Genomic DNA, 21,145 nt, shown 5'->3' on the forward strand with positions numbered 1-21,145 from the left:
GCTATTAAACATGTTTTATAGCATGCTCATGCTATAAACTGGGGCTAAAATATTACTAACAGATTATATACGTTTATTTTCCTGCTGCTTTATACATTTAGTACATAATTTCCATTTCTTTAATGCCACAATGTCACTTTAGCCACAGTTGAGACGCCGCTTATTTTATGTTTATTTTAACCATTTTGTACGAAGGCAGTTGTTGTGCATTGTGATGATTATTTATTGCAGTGCTCTCCATTTTTTAATAACTATAGCTTAAAGCAAAACGCAGTCCGTGAACCATCAAACATTTACCCGTGGATCGCAGAACTATAGCCACATAGTTGTAACAGCAGCTGTTCACCTCGTGACTCGCCTCATCTGTTTCACTTCACTTTCACACTCCTGCTGCAAATACTGGCACTTGGAACAGTCGACACAATGTTCGTTTTTCTTGTGCTCTTTGCGGCCTCTGTAACGTCAGCTTTTCGCCTGTCTGATCAAGGTAAGTCGCTTCTTTTGTTTGGTAAAGTCCGCTTTACATTCTTATTCCTTTAGTGCTTTTTTGCTTTGACATTTGCGCTACACCAGCTTTCGCTTTCATATTTACGGCCACGGCGTCTGTTCTATTGTTTCATGTTCTTTATCGGACACTTTTTAACATTTTTTTTTTAACATGGATTATTTACAGACGAGTTTCACTTCAAGTCATGGATGGCACAGGTAGGTTATAGCGCCGTGACATAAGCAAAAGATTGCGCTCAGTATGTTGTTATGAGGAAGTTGTCTGGTGAGAAAATCATAGTAACAACGTGGCTCAAGTGGGTACTGCATCAAACTTAAAAATAAATGTCTAAATCAACACCCTTCCTCCATGTACAGTACAACAAAGGGTACAACTTGAAGGAGTACTACCAAAGACTGCAGATATTCACAGAGAACAAGAAGAGGATTGACAAACACAATGAAGGAAACCACTCGTTCACAAGTAAGACCTCTTTGTGTTTGCATTAACGTTTTGTTTCACGTGGCTCATCCTAAAGTGCTTTCACCTGCATTTCCTCTCTCCCTGCAGTGGCACTGAACCAGTTTTCAGACATGACATTCAGTGAATTTCGAAAGTCCTTCCTCATGTCTGAGCCTCAGGTAATGATGCTCATACAAGAAGCATTTTGCAATGATGATTAAGCTGTTGTTGGGGTTTTTTTGACAAGTTGATTTTTGCAGAACTGCTCTGCCACCAAAGGGAACTACTTCAGCAGCAATGGGCCGCTACCAGACTCCATCGACTGGAGAAAGAAAGGGAATTATGTGACCCCAGTGAAGAATCAGGTGAGTCTGAACCTCAGACATCCACATGCATGGTTGCTCAGTCAGACAGTAGATTAAAAAAAAACATTATAGTAATAGTAAAAGGAAAAAGGAAAGCCTTTAAGGGGATGCAGTTTCCCCACAATGCAGTGAAAAATGTTACTGTTGCATGTCGATAACAGGTTAACTAAACTTACTTGCTGAGTGGCATTGCAAAAACTGTTTGCCCTTAAATAGTTTATCCAGTGTTCCTCCAAACAAAACATGTCAACAGGTCTGCTGTAAGAAAAAGGCCCAGTGTTAAGTTGAGTTTTTTTAGTATTTCTTTCAGTGCATAAAATCTTTCCTAAAATCTTTGTGTGTGTGTGTGTGTGTGTGTGTGTGTGTGTGTGTGTGTGTGTGTGTGTGTGTGTGTGTGTGTGTGTTTTTACGGCAAAGGGAGGCTGTGGTAGTTGCTGGACGTTTTCCACCACTGGCTGTTTGGAGTCTGTAACTGCCATCAACAAGGGGAAGCTTGTACCGCTGGTGACTCGTTTTTTATTAGCTGATTACGTATCAAAAATTGCACTTCATGACAAAGCATAATGACTAACTTTACTGCCTATTGCGTTAACTAGTCAGAACAACAGCTGGTAGACTGCGCTCAAGATTTCAACAACCATGGATGCAATGGGCGAGTCAAACATTTCCTACCTTCCCCTTTAAAAGAAAATTACGTGTAATTGCTCACTCGTTTAATAACATATTAATTTGTCTTTCAGTGGTCTTCCCAGTCAAGCATTTGAATACATCATGTACAACAAGGGACTGATGACCGAGCAGGACTATCCATACACGGCTTTTGTAACTATCAACTAAAAAAAAGAAACATTAAACAAAAGAGACTTTTCAGTTACAAACAGTTGTGTTTAATGGCTTAATTTATTTTAACTGTGTCTTTTTGTCATTTTAGGAGGGTAAGTGTGTGTACAAACCAGAAAGGGCAGCTGCTTTTGTGAATAGTGTGGTGAACATAACAGCAGTGAGTATCCATCAGGGATTTTCATCAAGGAAAAGTCTTTAGTGAAGCGAGTGAATGATGACGTTTTTCTGCCGTCTGTCAGTACAATGAGATGGAGTTGGTGGACGCTGTCGGGACACACAATCCTGTCAGCTTTGCTTTTGAGGTGACCTCTGACTTTATGAGTTACCACCAGGGTGTGTACACCAGGTAAGAAGATGTCATAATTTCAATTTTGTCTTTTTTTCACATTTATTAAAACATACTAAGTGTTTATATGATCACTATATTTGCTATAACCAAATGTAAGCAGATTCCTGCATGTTTGCTCCCATCATTTTTCCCCTGCAGTGTCCATGAAATGAATGGGGCAGACCTTTACTTGAACCTACTGATCAAGTCTATTATTCTTTTGATGCTCACATAAACACACATGGTCAAAACCTGTTTTTCATTTGGACAGCAAGTTTACCACAACCACTGCTGCTAAAATAAGAACTGAGAAAAGAGGGTTTAGAGTATTTCATTCAGTTTAAAATGTCAGTAAAGCTGTTACTTTCAGACATTTGAGAGGTTTAGTTCCTCTTTCTGAATAAAAGATATAGAGTCAGAAGAAACATGTTCTGCTTTCAGCACTGAATGCCACAACACCACTGACAAAGTGAACCATGCAGTTCTGGCTGTCGGCTATGGACAAGAAAATGGTACTCCTCACTGGATAGTAAAGAACTCATGGGGATCGAGTTGGGGCATGAACGGGTAATTTTTCTAATCAGTCACATGTAGAAAAATTTCCCTAAATATTATGAACCAAAGAAACAGAGTAACAGTTTTGTCCTCTCACAGGTATTTCCTCATTGAACGTGGGAAGAACATGTGTGGACTTGCTGCCTGCGCATCATTCCCAGTGGTGTGATTATTACATGTTTGCACATTACAAAAGGGCCGACGATGAAGCCAGTTCCTTTTTATATTGTTTGTATAGAGTTTGTTTTAAAATCAGCTGCCTGTGCATCTACAGATGTGTTGTTTTTCCAAAAAAGGGAAGAAGTCTTAACCCCCATTCAAGCACTATGACAGAAAGATCCAGGTCACTACACTATGAAATAAATGTAACTGAAATTATCACTTCATTGAAAATCATTCAAACTGTTCTGATAAAATTTGCAAATAAACTCTATTAAATATGTCGAGTTGTTATTCACAATGCACTGCAGTAAAAAGAGTAAAAAGAGACACAAATGTTACACCCCTCTGTGACAATTTTATTGTAAATATTTAAAAAAAAATCGGAGATTCTATCCATTGGTTTAATTAGACCATTGTGACAGGAATGTTGCAGGGTATGAAGGGCATTATCAGCAGTGTTGGGTAAGTTACTTTAAAATAGTAACTTAGTTACATTACTAGTTACTTCTCTCAAAAGTAACTCAGTTACTTCAAGTTACTCGTTACTTTCAAAGTAACTTCGGTTTTACTCAGAATTCTCTTGTTAATGTGTTGCTTCCATAACTTTGCCAGTCTTCTAGCTTGCTTACTTGCCACAAGTGCACTGTGCCACCTACCAATAGAAAGGAAAAGATAATGTGCATATTCCCACGAGAGAAATTCCACGCCTGGACCGTCATTGACTGCTGCCATGATTCTAGCCTACGTCACAGAGTCATGTGCGCCTTTTACATCCAACACAAAAACTGCAGTCGTGGTGCTTTCGATTGTACTCAGAACTCAGAAATTCTGCCTTCTGAATAGGAAGATGTAGGTAACACCAGACTGCAGATGAGCTGCATACAGGGCTGGACTGGGACAGAAAATTGGCCCGGAGAATTTGACTAGAGACCGGCCCACCATTATAGGAAAAATCATAAAGCCTTTGAATGAAAATAAACACTGTTGTGACAGTGATGTACACTGTTTCGATGGTATATATGCATCAATCTATCAATCGTTTGTTGAAAGATTCAGATAATTATTTTTTAAAAGCTAGACATTTTAAATGAGAATAAGAAAGTATTTCCTTGTGCCCCCCTTTCCCTGTTAATGCCCTACCTGCCCCCTGGCAACACTTTGCTAGACCCGCCCCTGCACAGTTACCAGCTGTCAGCTACCTAAAAAAGGATCCTGGTGTTATTTGTCTCTCAGAAACAGTTCATAACTTCCCTTCAACTCATTCATGTCACCTAAAAGGTAAACCTGTTTCTCCATCACCTGTTCAGCTCTGATGATCCAGTAAGGACATCTCCTGGTTTCATCTTCATGTTTCCCTCTCACCACATATCCAAACCGTATCATGACCAGCAGGTTTACAGCTGTGGCTCCAGCAAACATCAGCTGATACTAGAAATTAATATTAAATAAATTCTAACAACAGCTGATCAAGCTTAAAAGTGCTGCTGTTGTTTAGCGCGACATCGGCTGGTTTCCTCTTTCGGCACAAAGTGGGCGATAAACAAACAAGAGAGACGATCAGCTGATCATTGATCAGTTTTCATGATTGAAGTAGAAACGGGAGAGGGAGGGGGAGAGGAGAGAGAAGAAGAGGCAGCTGTGCAGCAAAGACAGAATAACTCCAGCTTTGTGTCTTTTTCATTGTAGCTGAATTACGGGACAAACTGTTCCTTTTCACCTCAATAAGAAACGCGTAATATTTTCTCTGAATACCAGACAGGACGGTTGGCAACTCTAATAACTTATGAACAAAATAAAGTTCAACATCATTAACTTCATAGCACCCACCCAGCTGTATAGAAACTCCGTCATGCTAGCTAGCACGCAGTACGGAAAAAGTCAGAATAACGAAAATAAACTCCACCTAAACATGGTTCATATCTGACCCAGATAGACTGCAGGTCATAACTTCTTACCTGAAGTTCAGTTCACACTTGGACCGGCGGCTGCCTCGGGTCTCTTTTCCTTCTGCGTCCCTTTTCCTTCATCCACCTGCTGGCCTCCACCACTTGCTAATGTTACTGAATCTGTGGAAGCTCCGCGATAGCCACCACACGAAGTAACGAGTAACGACCCTATCTAAATCCCAGTAACGACTAACGCGTTCCTGATTTTGGCATAATAACTAGTTACCGTGCTCGTTACCACAATAATAACGTAGTTACTGTAACGCGTTACTTAATAACGCGTTAGTCCCAACACTGATTATCAGTGCTGCAAACAACGTTTACCCGGTAGCTTGATTTTGTTGGGTTAGGGTTTCTGATTTTTTTTGTTTTTTTAATGCAACTGGGCAGCAGAGGTCGCTATTAGGTAGGTCTTCGGTCTACTATAGCCAGTGGTGGGATGATAATTTGTATTCATAAAATCATTGCGTTTTATGTAACACGATCGTAGACGGTATTAGATCAGCTCAAAGTTACATTTTAGGCTGCTTTTGCATTATAAACAAGTATAAAATGTGCGTGTGAAACCGGCCCAATGTGTTTCGTGCACGCGGAAGACTACATTCCCCATGATACTCACGCCAAATCAGCCTCGGCCAATAAGAAGTCCGTTTGTTGAATGGGCGCAAAAATCTGTTGTCTGGGTTTACAGGTACACATTGAGAGAGTTAATCTCCGGTCAAAACAAAGGGAAAAATATTTAACTGTAATGAACGTTACTGAGCTTTACTCCAACGAGGGGTACGAGTGAAGAGTGACTCTCCGGGAGACAGGTCGCACGTCGTGTCTAGCGTAATGCTAAACAAACTGCTCGCTGCTACTTCATGAATTGAGCTCTTATTGCTAGCCAGCTAACACGTTAGCGCTGCCTCTTACAAACAATGTCCAGTCTACCACAAAATAACTTGAAGGAACAGCTAGCGAGGCACAGCAATGCTGCTCAAAGCAAGCAGTCTGTTGCTAAACCTAAACCGGGGTAAGTATGGCCAAAAAACTGCTAGCTAACTGTAAGCTTTGCTAACAGCAAAAGGATGGATACGTTTTGTTATTTACTGTACACTCTGTTTAGGGTGACAGTGCTGGGCATGCGATATGGTTTCGAATTGCGACACTTTCACCTCAAAGTCTGTAAGACTGTCTGTTAGACTAGCTGTCTTAACAGTCATATTGTTTTTATAATTCAGCTCCTTTTGTGTGTAATTTTCAGGGCTTTTTCTTTCAAAAAGAAGTCCTCATCAGGTACGACCAAGGTGGAAGTCCCTACCAAGGTAATCAGCTCAAATGTTTTGGCAAACAGGAATGTCAATGTCCACAAGAGCGGTTTGGTGACTCCATCTCCTTTGACATTTTCAAACAAGCTTGAGAGACCTCAAAAATCCAAAATCAACAACTACTTCTCTGTAAGTTCAAAATGCAAGTCGGATACCATCAGCCCAGCAGATATTGCCTCTCCTGCATCCCAAACACCTTCAGTGGTCTCTGATATTAAGTCGGCACCAGCTCCAGCTAAATCTGACAGCCTATCTTGTAGCAGTAATTCATTCAATTTCACAGCTCTGGATGTGTCACGTAGTTTTCCTGTGGACAACTGGGATGATTTAGATGACTTTGAAACACCAGCCAAGGGAAAAAACAACTCATTCAGTTCAGAAGTATCAGAGAAAAGTGGCAAACTAAACTATGATTCCTTATTTAAAACATCCAAATTAACTAGCAAGAGTGGTAAGCAAACCTGCATGGAAACAGATGAGCCAGAGGAAAATGTCAACACCGCTGCAGTTTCACCAGGACCCAGTTTAAACCAGGAACCAGCAGACTGGTCAGATGAGGAGGAACTTGCCATTAAGATGAACAGAAAACATCCTGCACATCTAAAGCATATCTTGAGTGACAGTGAAGAAGATAATAATGCTGAGCTGGAACCTTTTACAGGAAACACAGGTAACTGGGTGTTTATTTTAGGTATACACTGGTCAACAGATTACATTTAAAAACAAAAAAACACTATGTGCTACCATGTGTTACTCTATAGGTAACAAGAAAATATGGATTGACCCAAAGACAATAGAGATAGATGACAACTCTGAGCCTGAAGATGACCTTGATTGCATTCCACCTTCACCCATCCCTGATGAGATCATTTACGCAGGCTCAGCACTGGAGACAAGGTCAGAATTTAGACTTGTCTGCATATTTTACCAATCATACTTGTGTTTGTAGCAGCCAAAATGCTCGAATGTTCTCTTTCATCCTGTAAAAAGTTGTTACTGCCAGCAATCGCTTCTCTGTAGTGATAATAGTTAGATTGATGGGGAAAGTTTTAAATATAGACAGTATATAAGACAGCCTTGGCTTCAGAGATGGTGCCAGTGAGCAAAAGGCGTAAACTTGAATTTCTTTAATGGCCAGCAAGTTTGGTTCCTCTGAACTTCCTATCTGTGGGGGAAAAGATCTGTGGGTTTCTCATCTTTGACCTTAATAAATACTTAGCTGATGAACTTAATCACTCTTTCAGGTCATATTTATTATAACAAGAAAGTCATTTTAAAAATTACGGTTGTTCTAAGAGTTAGAAACGTATCACATGACTTTCTTTATTTTCAAACAGAGCTGAATCAGCTGATGCTCAAATTGGAGACAATGCTGTGAAATCAAAGAGCCCCGTCGCACTGCATGAACCATCCGAGCTCTGCTTAAAAGACAAAACAAGTGAGTGTTGTACCTTTAAAAAAAAAAAAAAAAAAAAATCCTATACCTCATTTTATTCAAAAGTATGTTTTGTTGGTTTTTTTCTTCCATGTATTGAATTCTTTTCAGATGAAAAACTTTTTGCTATCATGGAGTCCATTTGTGCTCTGGTTGACTCCATCCCTGAACATGAATTAATTGCTTTGTCCTGTGGAGATGAACTTTTACTGAAGAGGGCCCAGAGGTGTGTTAGCTTTGTGTGTAGTTTTGGTATTATTCATGGTGTTTTAATTAAATGTCTTTATGACCATAATCACCTGCTTTTATCCTGCAGGAAGAGAATTCTTGCAACTGGCGGTGACTGTTTGTTTAGGATGCAGCAGCCAGACAGCACAGTGATTTCTGAACCCAGCTTCAAAGAAACATCTTTTTCTAGCAACGGTGTTTCATCCAACTGCTCTGTGCCTGTGGACTCCAAGAAGCCTCCTCAGCATAGAAGATCTTCAGTCATCTCTGTGGACTATGACTCTGATCACTCTGACAGTGTTATTGATATAAAGCCCTTGGATAATAAGGACAGCAGGGCAATAGGTGTTGAAACTGACAGTATCTGTGACTCTCCATCAGCACACAGGTTCACAAAGCCATCTTTTAATATATCTGAGAAATCAAGCATTGATCTTGATGGCTCAGACCTCTTCTTCTCACCCAAGGACTCAGAGAGTGGTGCGCAGAAGAAATCGAACAACACCCCAACGTTTGTAGCTGCTGAAGATGAAGAAATGGATGACTTCTATAATGACGACTTTGATATAGATGACTTTAATGACTCTGATATCCCAGATTACTTTGACGAACCACAAACTTCATCAGCTGTGACTACAGCAGTGAAAGAGGGGGGGCCGAGCAAGTCCTCATGGGAAAAGAAACCAACAACACCTACTTCTGCTCCAAAGCCGTCAACAATTTGTTCTCCAGGCAAGTCATTTTGTACTCACTGAATCTGTTTTTGAGGCATCTGAGAACAGCCTATTGTGTCCCTCTGGTCCACAAATCTCATACAGTTCTAGATTGTTACACATTCCATGTGTACTGATTTCATTCTCCTGAAATGCAAAACTCCATATGAATTATATATTTAACAGAAAACGTATGTTTTTAAAGGTGGTCTGTCATACCTGATAAACACAGGATTTGATTTTTAAGGAACTTGTCTTTTTTGTGTCTCTATTTGCAGAACCCACCTTCAAAAACCCAGCTCATGATCGCTTCAGAGGCTTTAACTTCCCTCATTCACAAGAGATGATGAAGATCTTTCACAAGCGTTTTGGACTTCATCAGTTCAGGTTTAATCAACTAGAAGCGATTAATGCTGCACTGCTGGGTGAAGATGCGTTTGTTTTAATGCCCACAGGTTTGTAAAAGCATGCTTACAGTAGCAGTGCAGCGTTTGCTGTGAAGATGTCCAGGTATCTTAAACTGTTGTATTTTTTAGGTGGAGGGAAAAGTTTGTGCTATCAGCTGCCTGCGTGTGTCTCGCTGGGGGTCACTGTGGTGGTTTCTCCACTCAAATCACTCATCGTAGACCAAGTTCAGAAACTCACCACTCTGGATGTAAGTATGCTTGTTTCCACTCGTATATTTGATCAGAGAAAAGTGTGAAGTGCTTATGCGTGTACTTGGAAAATGTATTTAATAAGTTAATTTAATAGGTTTAAAAAGTATTTTCATTTTAACAGTTTTTCAAAACTATGGGTCAGTTCATATCTTAACTTTTGGCAGTCAGATTTGGTTCATTTCACCAGTTGGCCCCTGTCTGCCACTTGATTACTTGATAATGATTGGATTATAACATGCATCTCAATATAAGGCCCAGGGGCCAGAACTTGTCAGGCAAAGACTCCAGTTTGGCCCAAAGGAAGGTCTTGGAAAGTGTGAAGGAGGGCATCATTTTTGTACTGTTAACTGTGTTTTTTGGTTTTGGTGTTTGTTTTTTGTTTTTTTAAATAAGTTTTGTTTTTCCTGTTGATAAACACCTCCCCTATGGCCATTCAATTAGAAAAAAGTAATTAGGTAACGTATAAACAATTAAATAACAACAGAAAAAATCCTGTCTACAATTGAAACAAATGTTTTTTTCAAAATAAGTAATTATTTTGAAAAAACAGACATCCCGGTGCATACGTTTTCTGCTTTATGGTTAAATCACAGCCTGAGAAATGAAGTGCCACAGCCTTTTCTAAAATTTTACACATTTATTTCTCACAAGTTAAGTCCAAAGAGTCGAGCTGACAAATGTCTTTAATTTACTACAGCAGCATTTCTTTGTCATGTAGAGACTGCATTTGATTTGCTTATATTAAGATATCGGAGGGATTAACTGTGTAGTTAAACTTCCTTAGACTGACCAAAAGTTTTGCTTGTCCAGCCCACTTGCATTAATGTTTTCACTAACAGCTCCTCACTACATGGGAAATGGAACTGCGAGTCAATATTGTGAATAGTAATTTCAGTCTTGGTTTAGGAAGTTTTTTATACTTCTGCTGTTTTGTTTTGTTTTTTTGGGGGGGGGTTTTGTGTTGTTGTTGTGGTTTGTTTTGTGTTTTTGGTTTTTAATTTTTGTTTTTATTGTATTGCTCTACATTTCAGATTCCAGCAACAAGTCTATCTGGTGATAAAAGTGATAGTGAAGCATCGAGGATTTATATGCAGCTTTCAAGGAAAGATCCCATTATTAAACTGCTCTATGCCACACCTGAAAAGGTGAGCTTTTTGTGACTTGTAAACTAATTTTGAAAGATTTAATTGCATAATTAAACATGTCTGTAACTATAAATTCTGTAATGCTTAAAACTGACTTATTCCTCACTCCCCCCCCAAAAGGTGAGTGCGAGTAACAGGTTAATCTCCGCACTGCAGAACTTGTACGAGCGAGGCCTTCTGGCTCGGTTTGTCATAGATGAAGCCCATTGTGTCAGTCAGGTATGCTCCTTTGCTTTCATGCACACCCAATCCTGCTGTATGCTTTTATTTTTAGCAGCAGCCATTTTGAATCATTCCATCATTTTAAATCTTTCAGTGGGGCCACGATTTCCGCCCAGACTACAAGAAGCTGCATGAACTACGTCAGAAGTTCCCTAATGTGGCAATGATGGCTCTGACAGCCACAGCTACTCCCCGAGTGCAGAAAGACATCCTCAACCAGCTGAACATGAGTCGACCCCAAGTGTATGTCTTCACTTTCAGCCTCTGGCTTAGATTTAAAACGTGTGTGTGTGTGTGTGTGCGCGTGCGTGCGTGTTTTTCTTCTTCTTGCTGGATCAAAAAGCAAAACAGTAACTGAACATTTTTCTTCTAATGTGTTTTCAGGTTTACGATGAGCTTCAACAGAACAAACCTGAAGTACTCAGTGCTGCCCAAGAAACCCAAAAAGGTGGATGAGGACTGCACCAGCTGGATCAAGAAGCACTACCCACGTAAATAATTCAGTACTTTCTCTGATCCCGGTGCATGCTATTTTCAGAACACTGTCATAACTGCTGTGTTAAATTTTTAACTGTATATGAACACTTTAAGCCCTCACATGTCTGGAACAGTAGGTGGGAAATCAAAACAGTTTGCAGACAACAAGCCAAGTGGATTACTGTGTAGAATTTTATTATATCAAGTTGTTGGATGTTATTTTTGATAGAAATGAAATCCCTAAGTTCTTTTAAATCTGTGTTTTGTCGGGGGTTATATGCATCTGTCTGTTGTTCTGATGCAGGTGACTCTGGCATCGTGTACTGCCTGTCTCGTAATGACTGTGATGCCATGGCCGAGAGTCTTCAGAGAGCAGGGTTATCAGCCCTGTCGTATCACGCAGGACTCGGTGACAGTGACCGAGAGTATGTGCAGACCAAATGGATCAATCAGGATGGTTGCCAGGTCAGCTCAAAACTCAAATTATAGATATTATGAACATAACCAGCAGTCTGGGTACCGGCCACAAAGACGAGATCACTAGATGGTTGCGTAATTTAAATCATGGTTTCGAGTCATGCTTGAAATCCTCTTTTTTCATTTGCTGCCAACAGGTCATCTGTGCCACCATAGCCTTTGGCATGGGCATTGACAAGCCTGATGTGCGCTATGTGATCCACGCTAGTCTGCCTAAATCAATGGAAGGATACTACCAGGAGTCGGGGAGAGCTGGCAGGGATGGAGAGATCTCTCACTGCATTCTCTTTTACTCCTACACCGACGTCCAGCGCATCAAGAGGATTATCAGCAGTAAGTGATAGAAAATCAAACCGTCCAGGCCAGTTCAGCTCCTAACATGTTTACACAGTGTCTTTTTGGCTTCTTGCATTATCGCAGTGGACAGAGAAGGTGACAGACACACCAAGGCAACTCACTACAACAACCTACACAGCATGGTGCACTTCTGTGAGAACGTGATGGAGTGCAGAAGAATTCAGCTGCTTGCTTACTTCGGAGAGCTGAAGTTCAACAGAAACTTTTGTAAGGACCATCCAGACGTCAGCTGCGACAACTGTACCAAACCCAACGTAGGAATCATTTCTTCTATGTTGATGATGTATGTAACCTACCGCCAGCTGTTTGTAATTGGCCATCAATGTTCCTAAAAACAGCAATACAAGATGCGAAACGTGACTGAAGACGTGAAAAAGATCGTGAGGTTTGTCCAGGAGAACTGTGAGAAAGTCGGAGCAAGGTTTGGCAAGACTGCTAACCAAAACAGACTGACCCTCAACATGCTTGTGGATATCTTCATAGGTACAGTACATACACAAGCAAGCAGTAAAAATGCATTTGGCAGCTAGACAAGTTGATATTCCCAGTACAGTTGTTTGAATTATGTGTGGTTAAAAACTGTAAATGTTCTTTTATGTCAGGCTCTAAAGCTGCCAAGGTACAGACAGGAATGTTTGGCATTGGAGCAGCCTACTCCAGACACAATGCTGACCGTCTTTTTAAAAAGCTGGTTCTGGATAACGTCCTGGTTGAAGACCTCTACATCACCAATGGTGGGCAAGCTGTGTCTTATATCTCCGCTGGAACAAAAGCAATGAATGTGCTGTCTGGACACATGCAGGTAAGAGGTCGCACATCAGCGTTTAAGGCCTTTACAGACCTGACAGGCATGATGAAATCAATTATCAATTGTTTTTCTTGGTGCTTTTTAATTTGCTTGCAGTGTGTATTAGAAATTCATATGCTAAAACATCGGAATTTGTGTCATTTTTACTTTAAAGCCCTTTGTACACCAATCGTTTTAAGTGTCATGAAGAGAGGTAGAGTAGGAAAATGCAATGAAGTGCTGCCAGTCAATGAAAACACTACTGGCTCTCATCATTTCCCAGGTGGAGTTTTATGAGACTGAGAGCGCGTCCACCATCAGGAAACATAAAGCTGCCACGGCGAAGAACGTCTCCCGGAGAGAGGCAATGGTGCAGGAGTGTCTTAAGGAGCTGTTGGATCTCTGCAAGCAGCTGGGGAAAGCATTTGGCCTTCATTATTACAACATTTTCTCCACTGCCACATTGAAAAAGATAGCTGGTAATTAAACTTCTCAGACACAGAACTTTTTATTTAATTTCAAAAGCAAACATTTTATAACTTAACACACTTTTTGTCACATTCAGAAAAGCTTTCTTCTGACCCTGAAGTCCTCCTGCAAATTGATGGTGTAACAGAAGATACACTGGACAAGTATGGAGCTGAAGTCATTCAGGTCCTACAGAAATATTCTGAGTGGCAGCTACCTGGTAAGAGATCCTACTGAAGTTTTGCACATTGTAACTTTTTGAATCACATGATGGTGTGCTAACAGGCAGGTGGGCAGCATGTTCACCTGAGTTTGTGAATAAGATAACTTGAAAATGAGGCGGCATAGGAGCTTCCAGTTATATCAAATTGTATCTACTTAAAATCTCAGACCAGTTTAAATTTGTGACCTCAATGTCAGAGGTCAAGGTTTCTTAAAATCTTGTGAATGTGATCAAGACATCTAAGATTTTGGCATGTCTATGAGGAGGCTGACCACTAGCACTAGTGGTTGCCTGTAGTTTTTTTTTTTTTTTTTTTTTTAATTTAACACAATTTGTGTGAATTTAAAAATAAAGTTAAATGTCTTCTGTGTATCAGAGGAGCAGGCTGACAGTGGAGGCGACGGGTGGATAGACACGGCACGAGGTCGCACTCGTGGAAATGACGAGGATGACACTGAATCCTCCACCTACTTCCGTAATAAGTCTGCACAGGGACAGAAGAGAAAGAAGGCTCCGTTCTTCAAGTATTCCAAGAAGAAAAAAGGATGTGGCAACACAAGCTCCAGTTCTAAAGGGTCTGTAGAGTGTTGTCTCACATTTCATCATCCAGTTGGGGATCATATTTGCCAATAGGCGTCCCTTGTAACTGAACTATTTTTCTTTTTTGCTTTCTTTTGTCTTGCTGTGGTGATTTTTGTGGATTTAGCCGTGGCTACAGCAGCAATAAATCCTGGTCGTCCTCCAGCTCCAGGGGTGGAGGTCGAGGGTCCAGGAGCTCAGCAGGTGATGCATCAGCAGCCAGGAGACCAGGATTATTGGCAGCCCCGATGCCTCAAAGCAGCCAGCGTCCGTTCTTAAAGCCAGTATTTTCACACTTGAGCTAGGACTCCTTCATCCCATATCTGACTTTGTAGACTAGTAAGCTAATTTTCTAATCCACCAAGCTGCTGCTTCATATTGGACCAGCTAAAACTGCATTTTCTGTACAGTTATCGCATGTTTATATTGTTGTACATTTTTGCTTTCTGTGGATGGAATCCTTCCCTGCACTTTTGTGCTTATCTTATTTCATAATAAAAATAAATTTAAATTTTATTCATGAGTATCGATGTAACTTGTTTTGTTTTTACACAAAACCACACGAGCAGCTGCATCCGTTTTTAACATTTATTTCAAGTTTGAAGTGTCTTATTTAATGGCACCAGTTACAAGGGACTATTGGAGAGAAACAATATTTTATACTGACTTGTACAGAAGGTTACCTACAGTACAAACATTGGTTTTGGAATGGATCAGACTGAACAAGAACTGGATTTGGCACATGGAGATATATATATATATGTATATATACTTTTATATTTAACATAATTAAACAGCAATCTGCGATCTGAGGATAGAATGAGGCAGACTAGAGAACACGCCACCAGACATGGATATGCATATACACTCATTGACGTGTATGCACAGTTGTGTGAAGGTCTGTACTGGGAGCGAGCAAAGGGCAAAAAGCAGAGCAAGCTGTCTTGGGTTAGTTTCATTAAACCCTTAGTGCGAAAAGCACCATTCACATTAATGTGACAGGGGCTCTGGCCAGGGAGGAAATCAAGCCAATTAAGAACAAACCACCTAATTGTGGTCAGGTAAGTTGGTTTAAGTGATTGCAACAGAAATCTTAAATTCTGATTATTTTTTTAAATTTATTTTTTTTAGCTGTTTTAGCTAATAATGACTCAGATATGTAGACAACATAACACGTCACAGTAAAGTGCAGTCCAGTAGAATGAAAAAAAAGCAACCTCAGGCATGAAACTTAAGATCTTTTTGTTACAGCCTTCATAACAATCGATCAAAAGTTTACAGAAATCTGGTGGTTGGCTGTCATATGAAATTGCATTTTAAATCCATGCAGCTTATGTTACTGGGTTAATTCTCATCACGTGTATTTTACTTTTACTAAAATTCATGTTTCATCTTCCACTGCAACCACATATTTTTTCAAAAAGTACAAACAAGCCAATTTTCCTTATGAACCATAAATGACAGATATAGCTTCTGTCATCTCCCATGAAGTAAAGTAACTGCAGAAAATGGAAACGTGGCACCACAACTGAAATGTAATGTCAGGTTAGTCACAGGAAACAAGCTTGCAAAGAGTTTTGCCTGCCTGTTGAACACTAGAGTCTAAGACAGAGCTGAAAAGTGTTTTTCCCCTCTTGGTTTGGGAGATTTAAGGATGGAGAAGTCTGTAGCCGAAAGAGATGTCGCGCCTCTCTGTCTCCATTCCTTCATCTTTGCCACTTTGGTAAACTGCAGAGTGAGGATCCAGGCACAGGGAGCAATGTTTTGCTTAACAGTGAAACAACAGAAAACAGCAGAACAAACATCCACACAAGAGGTCTCTAAGGAAAATGCCATTTTAGAAACTGTGATTACTGATTGCAAAGGTAACTGAGCGTCTAAGCATTCGAGTCCAAGCATCGTTGTTTGAGTGAGCACAACAGCAAATTGGGCGAATAAATTTGGCTCATCAAACATTAGTCATCATTAGATCTTAGTATACATGTTTTTCATACTTTTTGCTCTTACAGCTGTTTATTGCTTCATGAATAATGCTGCCTTTTTCTTTTTCTTTTTTTTTTTAAATTGTTGCATGTTCAGAGAGACCGCTTAAGCTACATAATGCTGAGAGATGTAAAAGGAACACTTTTAAAAAAAGATGTCTACAACAATGCAGCCTGGCTGGACTAAAGGGTCATACTGACCTCAGTGAAAAAGTAATAAATATGAAGTATGAAAGTACACAAAAAAAGTCAACCCACCCGCCCCGCTCCACCCCCTGGTAGGAAAAAATGTGCTTTTTTTTCTTTTCTTCACTTAAATAAGCTCCTACATCAACAGCGTTCTTGCTAGTGTTGCTGTATTGATTCCATGTTTCCTTTTAGCATTGTGCTGAGAAATGTCAGTGCTGTTACCTCCACCAGAGATAACTATGGCCTGTGAAAGACAATTAGCCAAAGGAGTGGATCCAGCCACAATGCCAGTGTGCAAGCTACTCTGTCTGCAGTCAGGCCATAGCCGAGGACTTATATGCTCAGATTACACAGGAGCAAACAAATCAAGTAGCACCATCAAGCCTTTAGTGGAGCAGCTGCAGGAGGGTGTGTGTAAAAAAAACCAAAAAAGAAAACAAAGAAGAAAAGAAAACATTAACCCTGTACAGCCGTTGATCAGCCTTCAATTTCGAATTTACATGGTAATTAATCCTTCAGAACTTCTCTACATCTCTTTCTCGTCACCCCTCTCACTTCTCCTCCTTCTCTGCTTTAGTCTGTCCAAGCCTCCACTCCATCACCATGAATCTTGCTTCCACTCCTACATAATGACACACTAACACATACACCTGCATTTGGTGCAGGAGGTACAACCCCCCCGATTTTAACCAGAATCCAGCAGCCGCGACAGTTATTGCTCCCTTGAGCTGTGAGACGGAAGAGCCTCAAGCCTGACCAAGACATCAAGGAGCAGATGTTATCTGATATAAAACTCCAGATAAAGAAAAGATTCCTGTATGCAGTCTGTCTCCACCAAAGTCGAGATTTCTGGTTTCACATTAGTTAATTCTAGATTAATTTATTGTTTCAGTGCGATTTTCCTTAATCTGACCAACAGATACTGTATTTATAAATGCAGAGAAAAGATAATTATTGCATTAATAGTAGCTAATTTTATGCAATATTCATTTTATCAAAACAGCCTCCTAGTTTTTTTTAAATGTTAAATTTTTAAGAATGTCAAATTACTTTGTGTTTGTTTTTTTAAGAGGACCTTTTATATCCTTAAGAGTAGCTTTGCATGAAAAACAGCTTAAAATAATTATTATTTACCTCATTCTGTGCTTTAGTGCAGCCCTTCAGCTTATCTTCTGTCTGAAATGAGCTATTTCAGCTCCCCCACTCCATCAGGTGAGTGGTGGTTATGTGCGCACACAACCAGCACTGTGTGCCTAAACATGACCATATTAGGGACATCCGCTCTTACTGACATCATGCAGGTCCAAGGGTCCAAAAAACCCCCCAAAACAAAACAAAACAAAAAAAATCAAACTGTCAGCAGCCTGAAGTCTGAGCTTCTGTCTCACATGGATTATTTGCACATTTGTATACTCAACTATCTTAAACATGAGAATCCAGCATATTTAAATATCAAAAAACAGGTCCCCTTTAACGTAGATCCAGTCAGTCAGGCTCCGTCACTTCTCCAAATTCTTCAAGTAAAATAAGATATGATAAAGTTATGAAAGTCGGACATATGTTTTTGAATTATTTAGTATTGGTGGTACAATGACATTCCAGATTTAATTCAATCTAAACGGTCATTAAAGTTGCACACACTCTGCTGGTGGAGTGATGGGAGGCATGATTAGTGTTGAGTGGATCTGGATAAAAGCCCTGTTTGTTTGTTTTTTGTTGTTGTTTTTTTGTTGTTGTTTTTGTTGTTTTTTCTTTTTTCTTTTTCAGACCTCCTTCCATCTTTCCATAAATGCTTCTGACCTTACAGCGCTAAAAAAGGTATAATTTAATCTCAATAACAAAATAACATTTCAGTTCTGTTAAAATATACATGGAAAACGTGTCAATATATATTAGGAAACAAACTAATTTGTACAAAAAGTACAGTATTACTCTTATTCTAACAATAATAATAATATAGTCAGAGCAAGGTTGATATGAAACCAAAATAAATCAAGAATTCTTCATACAAAGAAATCATTGAAATTCATCGAATTTCAACGTGATGAAAAAAAAAAAAAGCAAATCAAATTAAAATGAAGAAATAACAAAAGAACTGAACCAACGAGCACATTCAAAGTTCTTAATTATTAAAACCATGTCAGCATTGCACATCTACCTAGACTATCATCTACTGGTGCCAGTGAATCTTTGCTCATTGTGAGCGTTTTTCTAACCACGTCTGACACTACTGGGAAAATAACACTACAGGTATTGGTACTTATTTCACCGTATCCTTATAAAGTGTTAGAAAATAACCTTGCGAACCTTGTATACAAATGTATACTGAAGTCTAACTGTGTCTTAAGCTATCGATAATTTCTATATTCCCAAAAAAAACTCATTAACCACACTTTCTGTTTTCCATTCCACACGCCTTCACTATTATTCCCGTCAAACTGCTTTGTTTTTCTAATGAGGTTAATCTGCTGCCGACTTCTGATGGGGATGAATCGATATCAAGCGCTATTACACCACTTTGACTCATGTATGGTTCACAGCAGAAGGCCCTTTGACTCTGACGTGACTCACTTTCATCTTTTACTGACAAAATCAACTTCCTTGATCACCATTCACGACCCCTTCTCCTTCTGCTAATCGTGTTTAAAAGCAATAAATAAGAAACGAAGGCAACGTTCATCTGTTGCGACAAAAAAAACATCTTCTGTTCCGGTAAAAGGAACTGTTTAAAATCCTTTAGTTCTTTGCTTTTCTCTTTAATTTTTTTTCCTTTGTTTTATTTGAAAAAATAAAATACCTGAAATGGCTTAAAATTTAAAAAAAAATTGCAGAAAAAAGGTGTCCTGGCTTTTGTAGAAAAAAAAAAGGAAAAAAAGAACAACGTAAGCGAAACGAGGAGGGGGTTGAGTGGGTGAGGGCAACTTAAAGTGGAGGAGGGGGAGAGAGATCCTGGCCCGGTGTTACCAGGAGTGGTCCAAGCTGTATGTCTGTCTGCAGGAGGAGGATGAGAGAAGCAGGGTTCATGGTTGGGACGAGGCTGCCCTCCATCACTCCGGAGTCCTAACCGTCTTGTCAGACCCCCGAACAGGTTTATGGACTCTACGACCTCACTCTCACTTGTTAATGAGCAACCCGCCCACCCAGCGGAGCTTGCAGGCAAACCACCGCCTGAGGGGACAAAAGTATTCGTAATGGAACTGCTCAAATTCGGGGGTCTGGCGGATATCAGTTAAAAATGCAATGTCAAGGTCTGACTCGGTGAGGATGATGAGGAGGAGGAGCAACACAAAGAGGAGTCCAATGGTCACAAGGAGCAAACGGAGGACACTTAAGACAAACTTATTCACCTGTTCCACCTCGCTGAGGGCTGAGTCCCCCCCTGCGCCCTCCTGTGCAGATCTACTGTCCGCACCAAAATCACCCCGTTCCCCATGCATAGGGGTGCTCGCTTCCGACTCCTTTTCCTCCTCAATGCTGCAGGGCGCTCCATTGATTTGGCGTGATACGGCTAGTTCCATGCTGTGCTCAGCCACCGGCGTGGGCAGGACGCTGTCAGAGGGGCTGTAGGCCTCGTCAGAGATGACTGCCATCCCCTCGCTGGTATCTGCGACCTGGCTCCGGGAGCGTGGTATAAAGGATTCCCCGTGGGACACTGAACGCACCGGTGTAGAGTGGGCACTGTCACGCAAGGACTCCAGACCTGCAGAGGAGTTCAAAGAGGAAATAAAACAAGGGAATCACATGAAGTAGGAAATATTACACACATTTTAGTCATAAAGAACTTATATAAACTTGGCTATAAAGGGGCTTTATGATAGTGGCACAATCGTGAATAATTTTGAGACTATTTTATACAAATTTCCAAACCTGCCTGTCACTCCAAGTTTTGATTGGTCTTTTTAACTGAAATTAGTGGAAACCACAGCACAGAGACAAGACTCCCCAGAGTGATATCTGTTGGATGCTGCTGATGCTTGTAAATCCTATTTTAGTTTTATTAGGCAAGGCAAGGTAAATTAATTTGTATAGCACAATTCAACAACAAGGTGATTCAAAGTGCTTTACAGAGACATTAGAAACAAAAACAAATAAAAAGCATGATTTAAAATTGATTAAAACAAGCAAACAAACAAACTAACTAAACACACACATTTCACACCTGTTCGCGCGATCTGAACCCTTATCGTAAGGGGAGCTACCAGTCCTTCTGTGGACGAGCTACTTTCTATTTTAAATTCCCTGAATTTAAAATACTCTCTAGACCCAGTCTAGACCCAGTTGGGGAGCTACCCAGAGCTCTAAACCCACTTAACAAACAAACAAACAAACAAACAAACAAACAAAACAGTATATAAAATCAAAACAGATAAAATCAGAAATAGATAAGATCAGTAGTTAGTGTAAGTTTTGAAATTTAAGCTTAAAAGTGTGGATTTGGTGCTTTATTCAAATGCAGCTGAGAATAGGTGAGTCTTCAACCTGGATTTAAATAAACTGAGTGTTTCAGCTGATCTGAGGCTTTCTGGGAGTTTGTTCCAGATATAAGGAGCATAAAAGCTGAATGCAGCTTCTCCGTGTCTGGTTCTGACTCTGGGAACTGATAAAAGACCGGATCCAGATGACCTGAGGGATCTGGAAGGTTCATACTGGGTCAGGAGGTCACTGATGTATTTTGGTCCTAAACCATTCAGAGCTTTATAGGCCAGCATCAGAACTTTAAAGTCTATCCTCTGACGGACAGGCAGC

At 40.2% G+C, this 21,145-nt stretch overlaps 3 protein-coding genes across 6 annotated transcripts in view; 2 read left to right on the plus strand and 1 right to left on the minus strand.

The window, feature by feature from the left end:
• The first annotated feature begins 348 nt into the window (after window positions 1-348).
• On the plus strand, window positions 349-3,450 carry ctsh (cathepsin H). Its single transcript, XM_086298630.1, has 12 exons — window positions 349-487; window positions 674-705; window positions 865-970; window positions 1,058-1,128; window positions 1,210-1,314; window positions 1,732-1,818; window positions 1,911-1,966; window positions 2,055-2,136; window positions 2,246-2,314; window positions 2,397-2,503; window positions 2,927-3,052; window positions 3,140-3,450. The coding sequence occupies exons 1-12, from the start codon at window positions 424-426 to the stop codon at window positions 3,207-3,209; spliced, it is 975 nt and encodes a 324-aa protein (XP_086154756.1). The 5' UTR covers window positions 349-423; the 3' UTR covers window positions 3,210-3,450.
• A 2,302-nt stretch (window positions 3,451-5,752) lies between these two features.
• blm (BLM RecQ like helicase) lies at window positions 5,753-14,752 on the plus strand. Of its 2 annotated transcripts, XM_086298625.1 has the most exons (22): window positions 5,754-6,163; window positions 6,395-6,455; window positions 6,546-7,128; window positions 7,220-7,355; window positions 7,796-7,896; window positions 8,005-8,119; window positions 8,210-8,853; window positions 9,113-9,289; window positions 9,371-9,489; window positions 10,525-10,638; window positions 10,759-10,857; window positions 10,955-11,103; window positions 11,245-11,351; window positions 11,642-11,802; window positions 11,952-12,147; window positions 12,235-12,425; window positions 12,510-12,654; window positions 12,774-12,973; window positions 13,242-13,437; window positions 13,524-13,646; window positions 14,026-14,224; window positions 14,356-14,752. In XM_086298625.1, exons 1-22 carry the CDS (start codon window positions 6,069-6,071, stop codon window positions 14,531-14,533), a joined length of 4,089 nt encoding a protein of 1,362 aa, XP_086154751.1. In that variant the 5' UTR covers window positions 5,754-6,068; the 3' UTR covers window positions 14,534-14,752. The 2 variants fall into 2 exon arrangements, with proteins under 2 accessions (XP_086154750.1, XP_086154751.1); XM_086298624.1 differs by having other exon boundaries at window positions 5,753-6,163; window positions 6,395-7,128.
• Window positions 12,609-21,145, minus strand: part of frmd5a (FERM domain containing 5a) — a 73,411-nt gene continuing 64,874 nt past the window's right edge. For all 3 annotated transcript variants that reach the window (XM_086298628.1, XM_086298629.1, XM_086298627.1), the window contains one exon: window positions 12,609-20,099. In XM_086298628.1, the coding sequence (XP_086154754.1) occupies window positions 19,513-20,099 (587 nt within the window). In that variant the 3' untranslated portion in view covers window positions 12,609-19,512. The remainder of the gene's footprint in view (window positions 20,100-21,145) is intronic.

The sequence above is a fragment of the Aulonocara sp. 'chitande type north' Nkhata Bay genome, linkage group LG7 (genome assembly GCF_057382095.1).
Source record: "Aulonocara sp. 'chitande type north' Nkhata Bay isolate Kocher_YH1m ecotype deep benthic linkage group LG7, A_spYH_male_GT1.1, whole genome shotgun sequence".
In the NCBI taxonomy this organism is placed as follows: Eukaryota; Metazoa; Chordata; class Actinopteri; order Cichliformes; family Cichlidae; genus Aulonocara; species Aulonocara sp. 'chitande type north' Nkhata Bay.

What these genes read in the sequence shown, in the direction of transcription:
- ctsh (XM_086298630.1), top strand. Translation starts at nt 424, where the DNA reads ATGTTCGTTTTTCTTGTGCTCTTTGCGGCCTCTGTAACGTCAGCTTTT. An exon ending in TTTTCGCCTGTCTGATCAAG is followed by an intron (nt 488 to 673) that starts GTAAGTCGCTTC and finishes GATTATTTACAG; the next exon opens with ACGAGTTTCACTTCAAGTCA. An exon ending in TGACCCCAGTGAAGAATCAG is followed by an intron (nt 1,315 to 1,731) that starts GTGAGTCTGAAC and finishes TTTACGGCAAAG; the next exon opens with GGAGGCTGTGGTAGTTGCTG.
- blm (XM_086298624.1), top strand. Translation starts at nt 6,069, where the DNA reads ATGTCCAGTCTACCACAAAATAACTTGAAGGAACAGCTAGCGAGGCAC. An exon ending in AGAAACTCACCACTCTGGAT is followed by an intron (nt 9,490 to 10,524) that starts GTAAGTATGCTT and finishes TCTACATTTCAG; the next exon opens with ATTCCAGCAACAAGTCTATC. An exon ending in GATCAAGAAGCACTACCCAC is followed by an intron (nt 11,352 to 11,641) that starts GTAAATAATTCA and finishes GTTCTGATGCAG; the next exon opens with GTGACTCTGGCATCGTGTAC.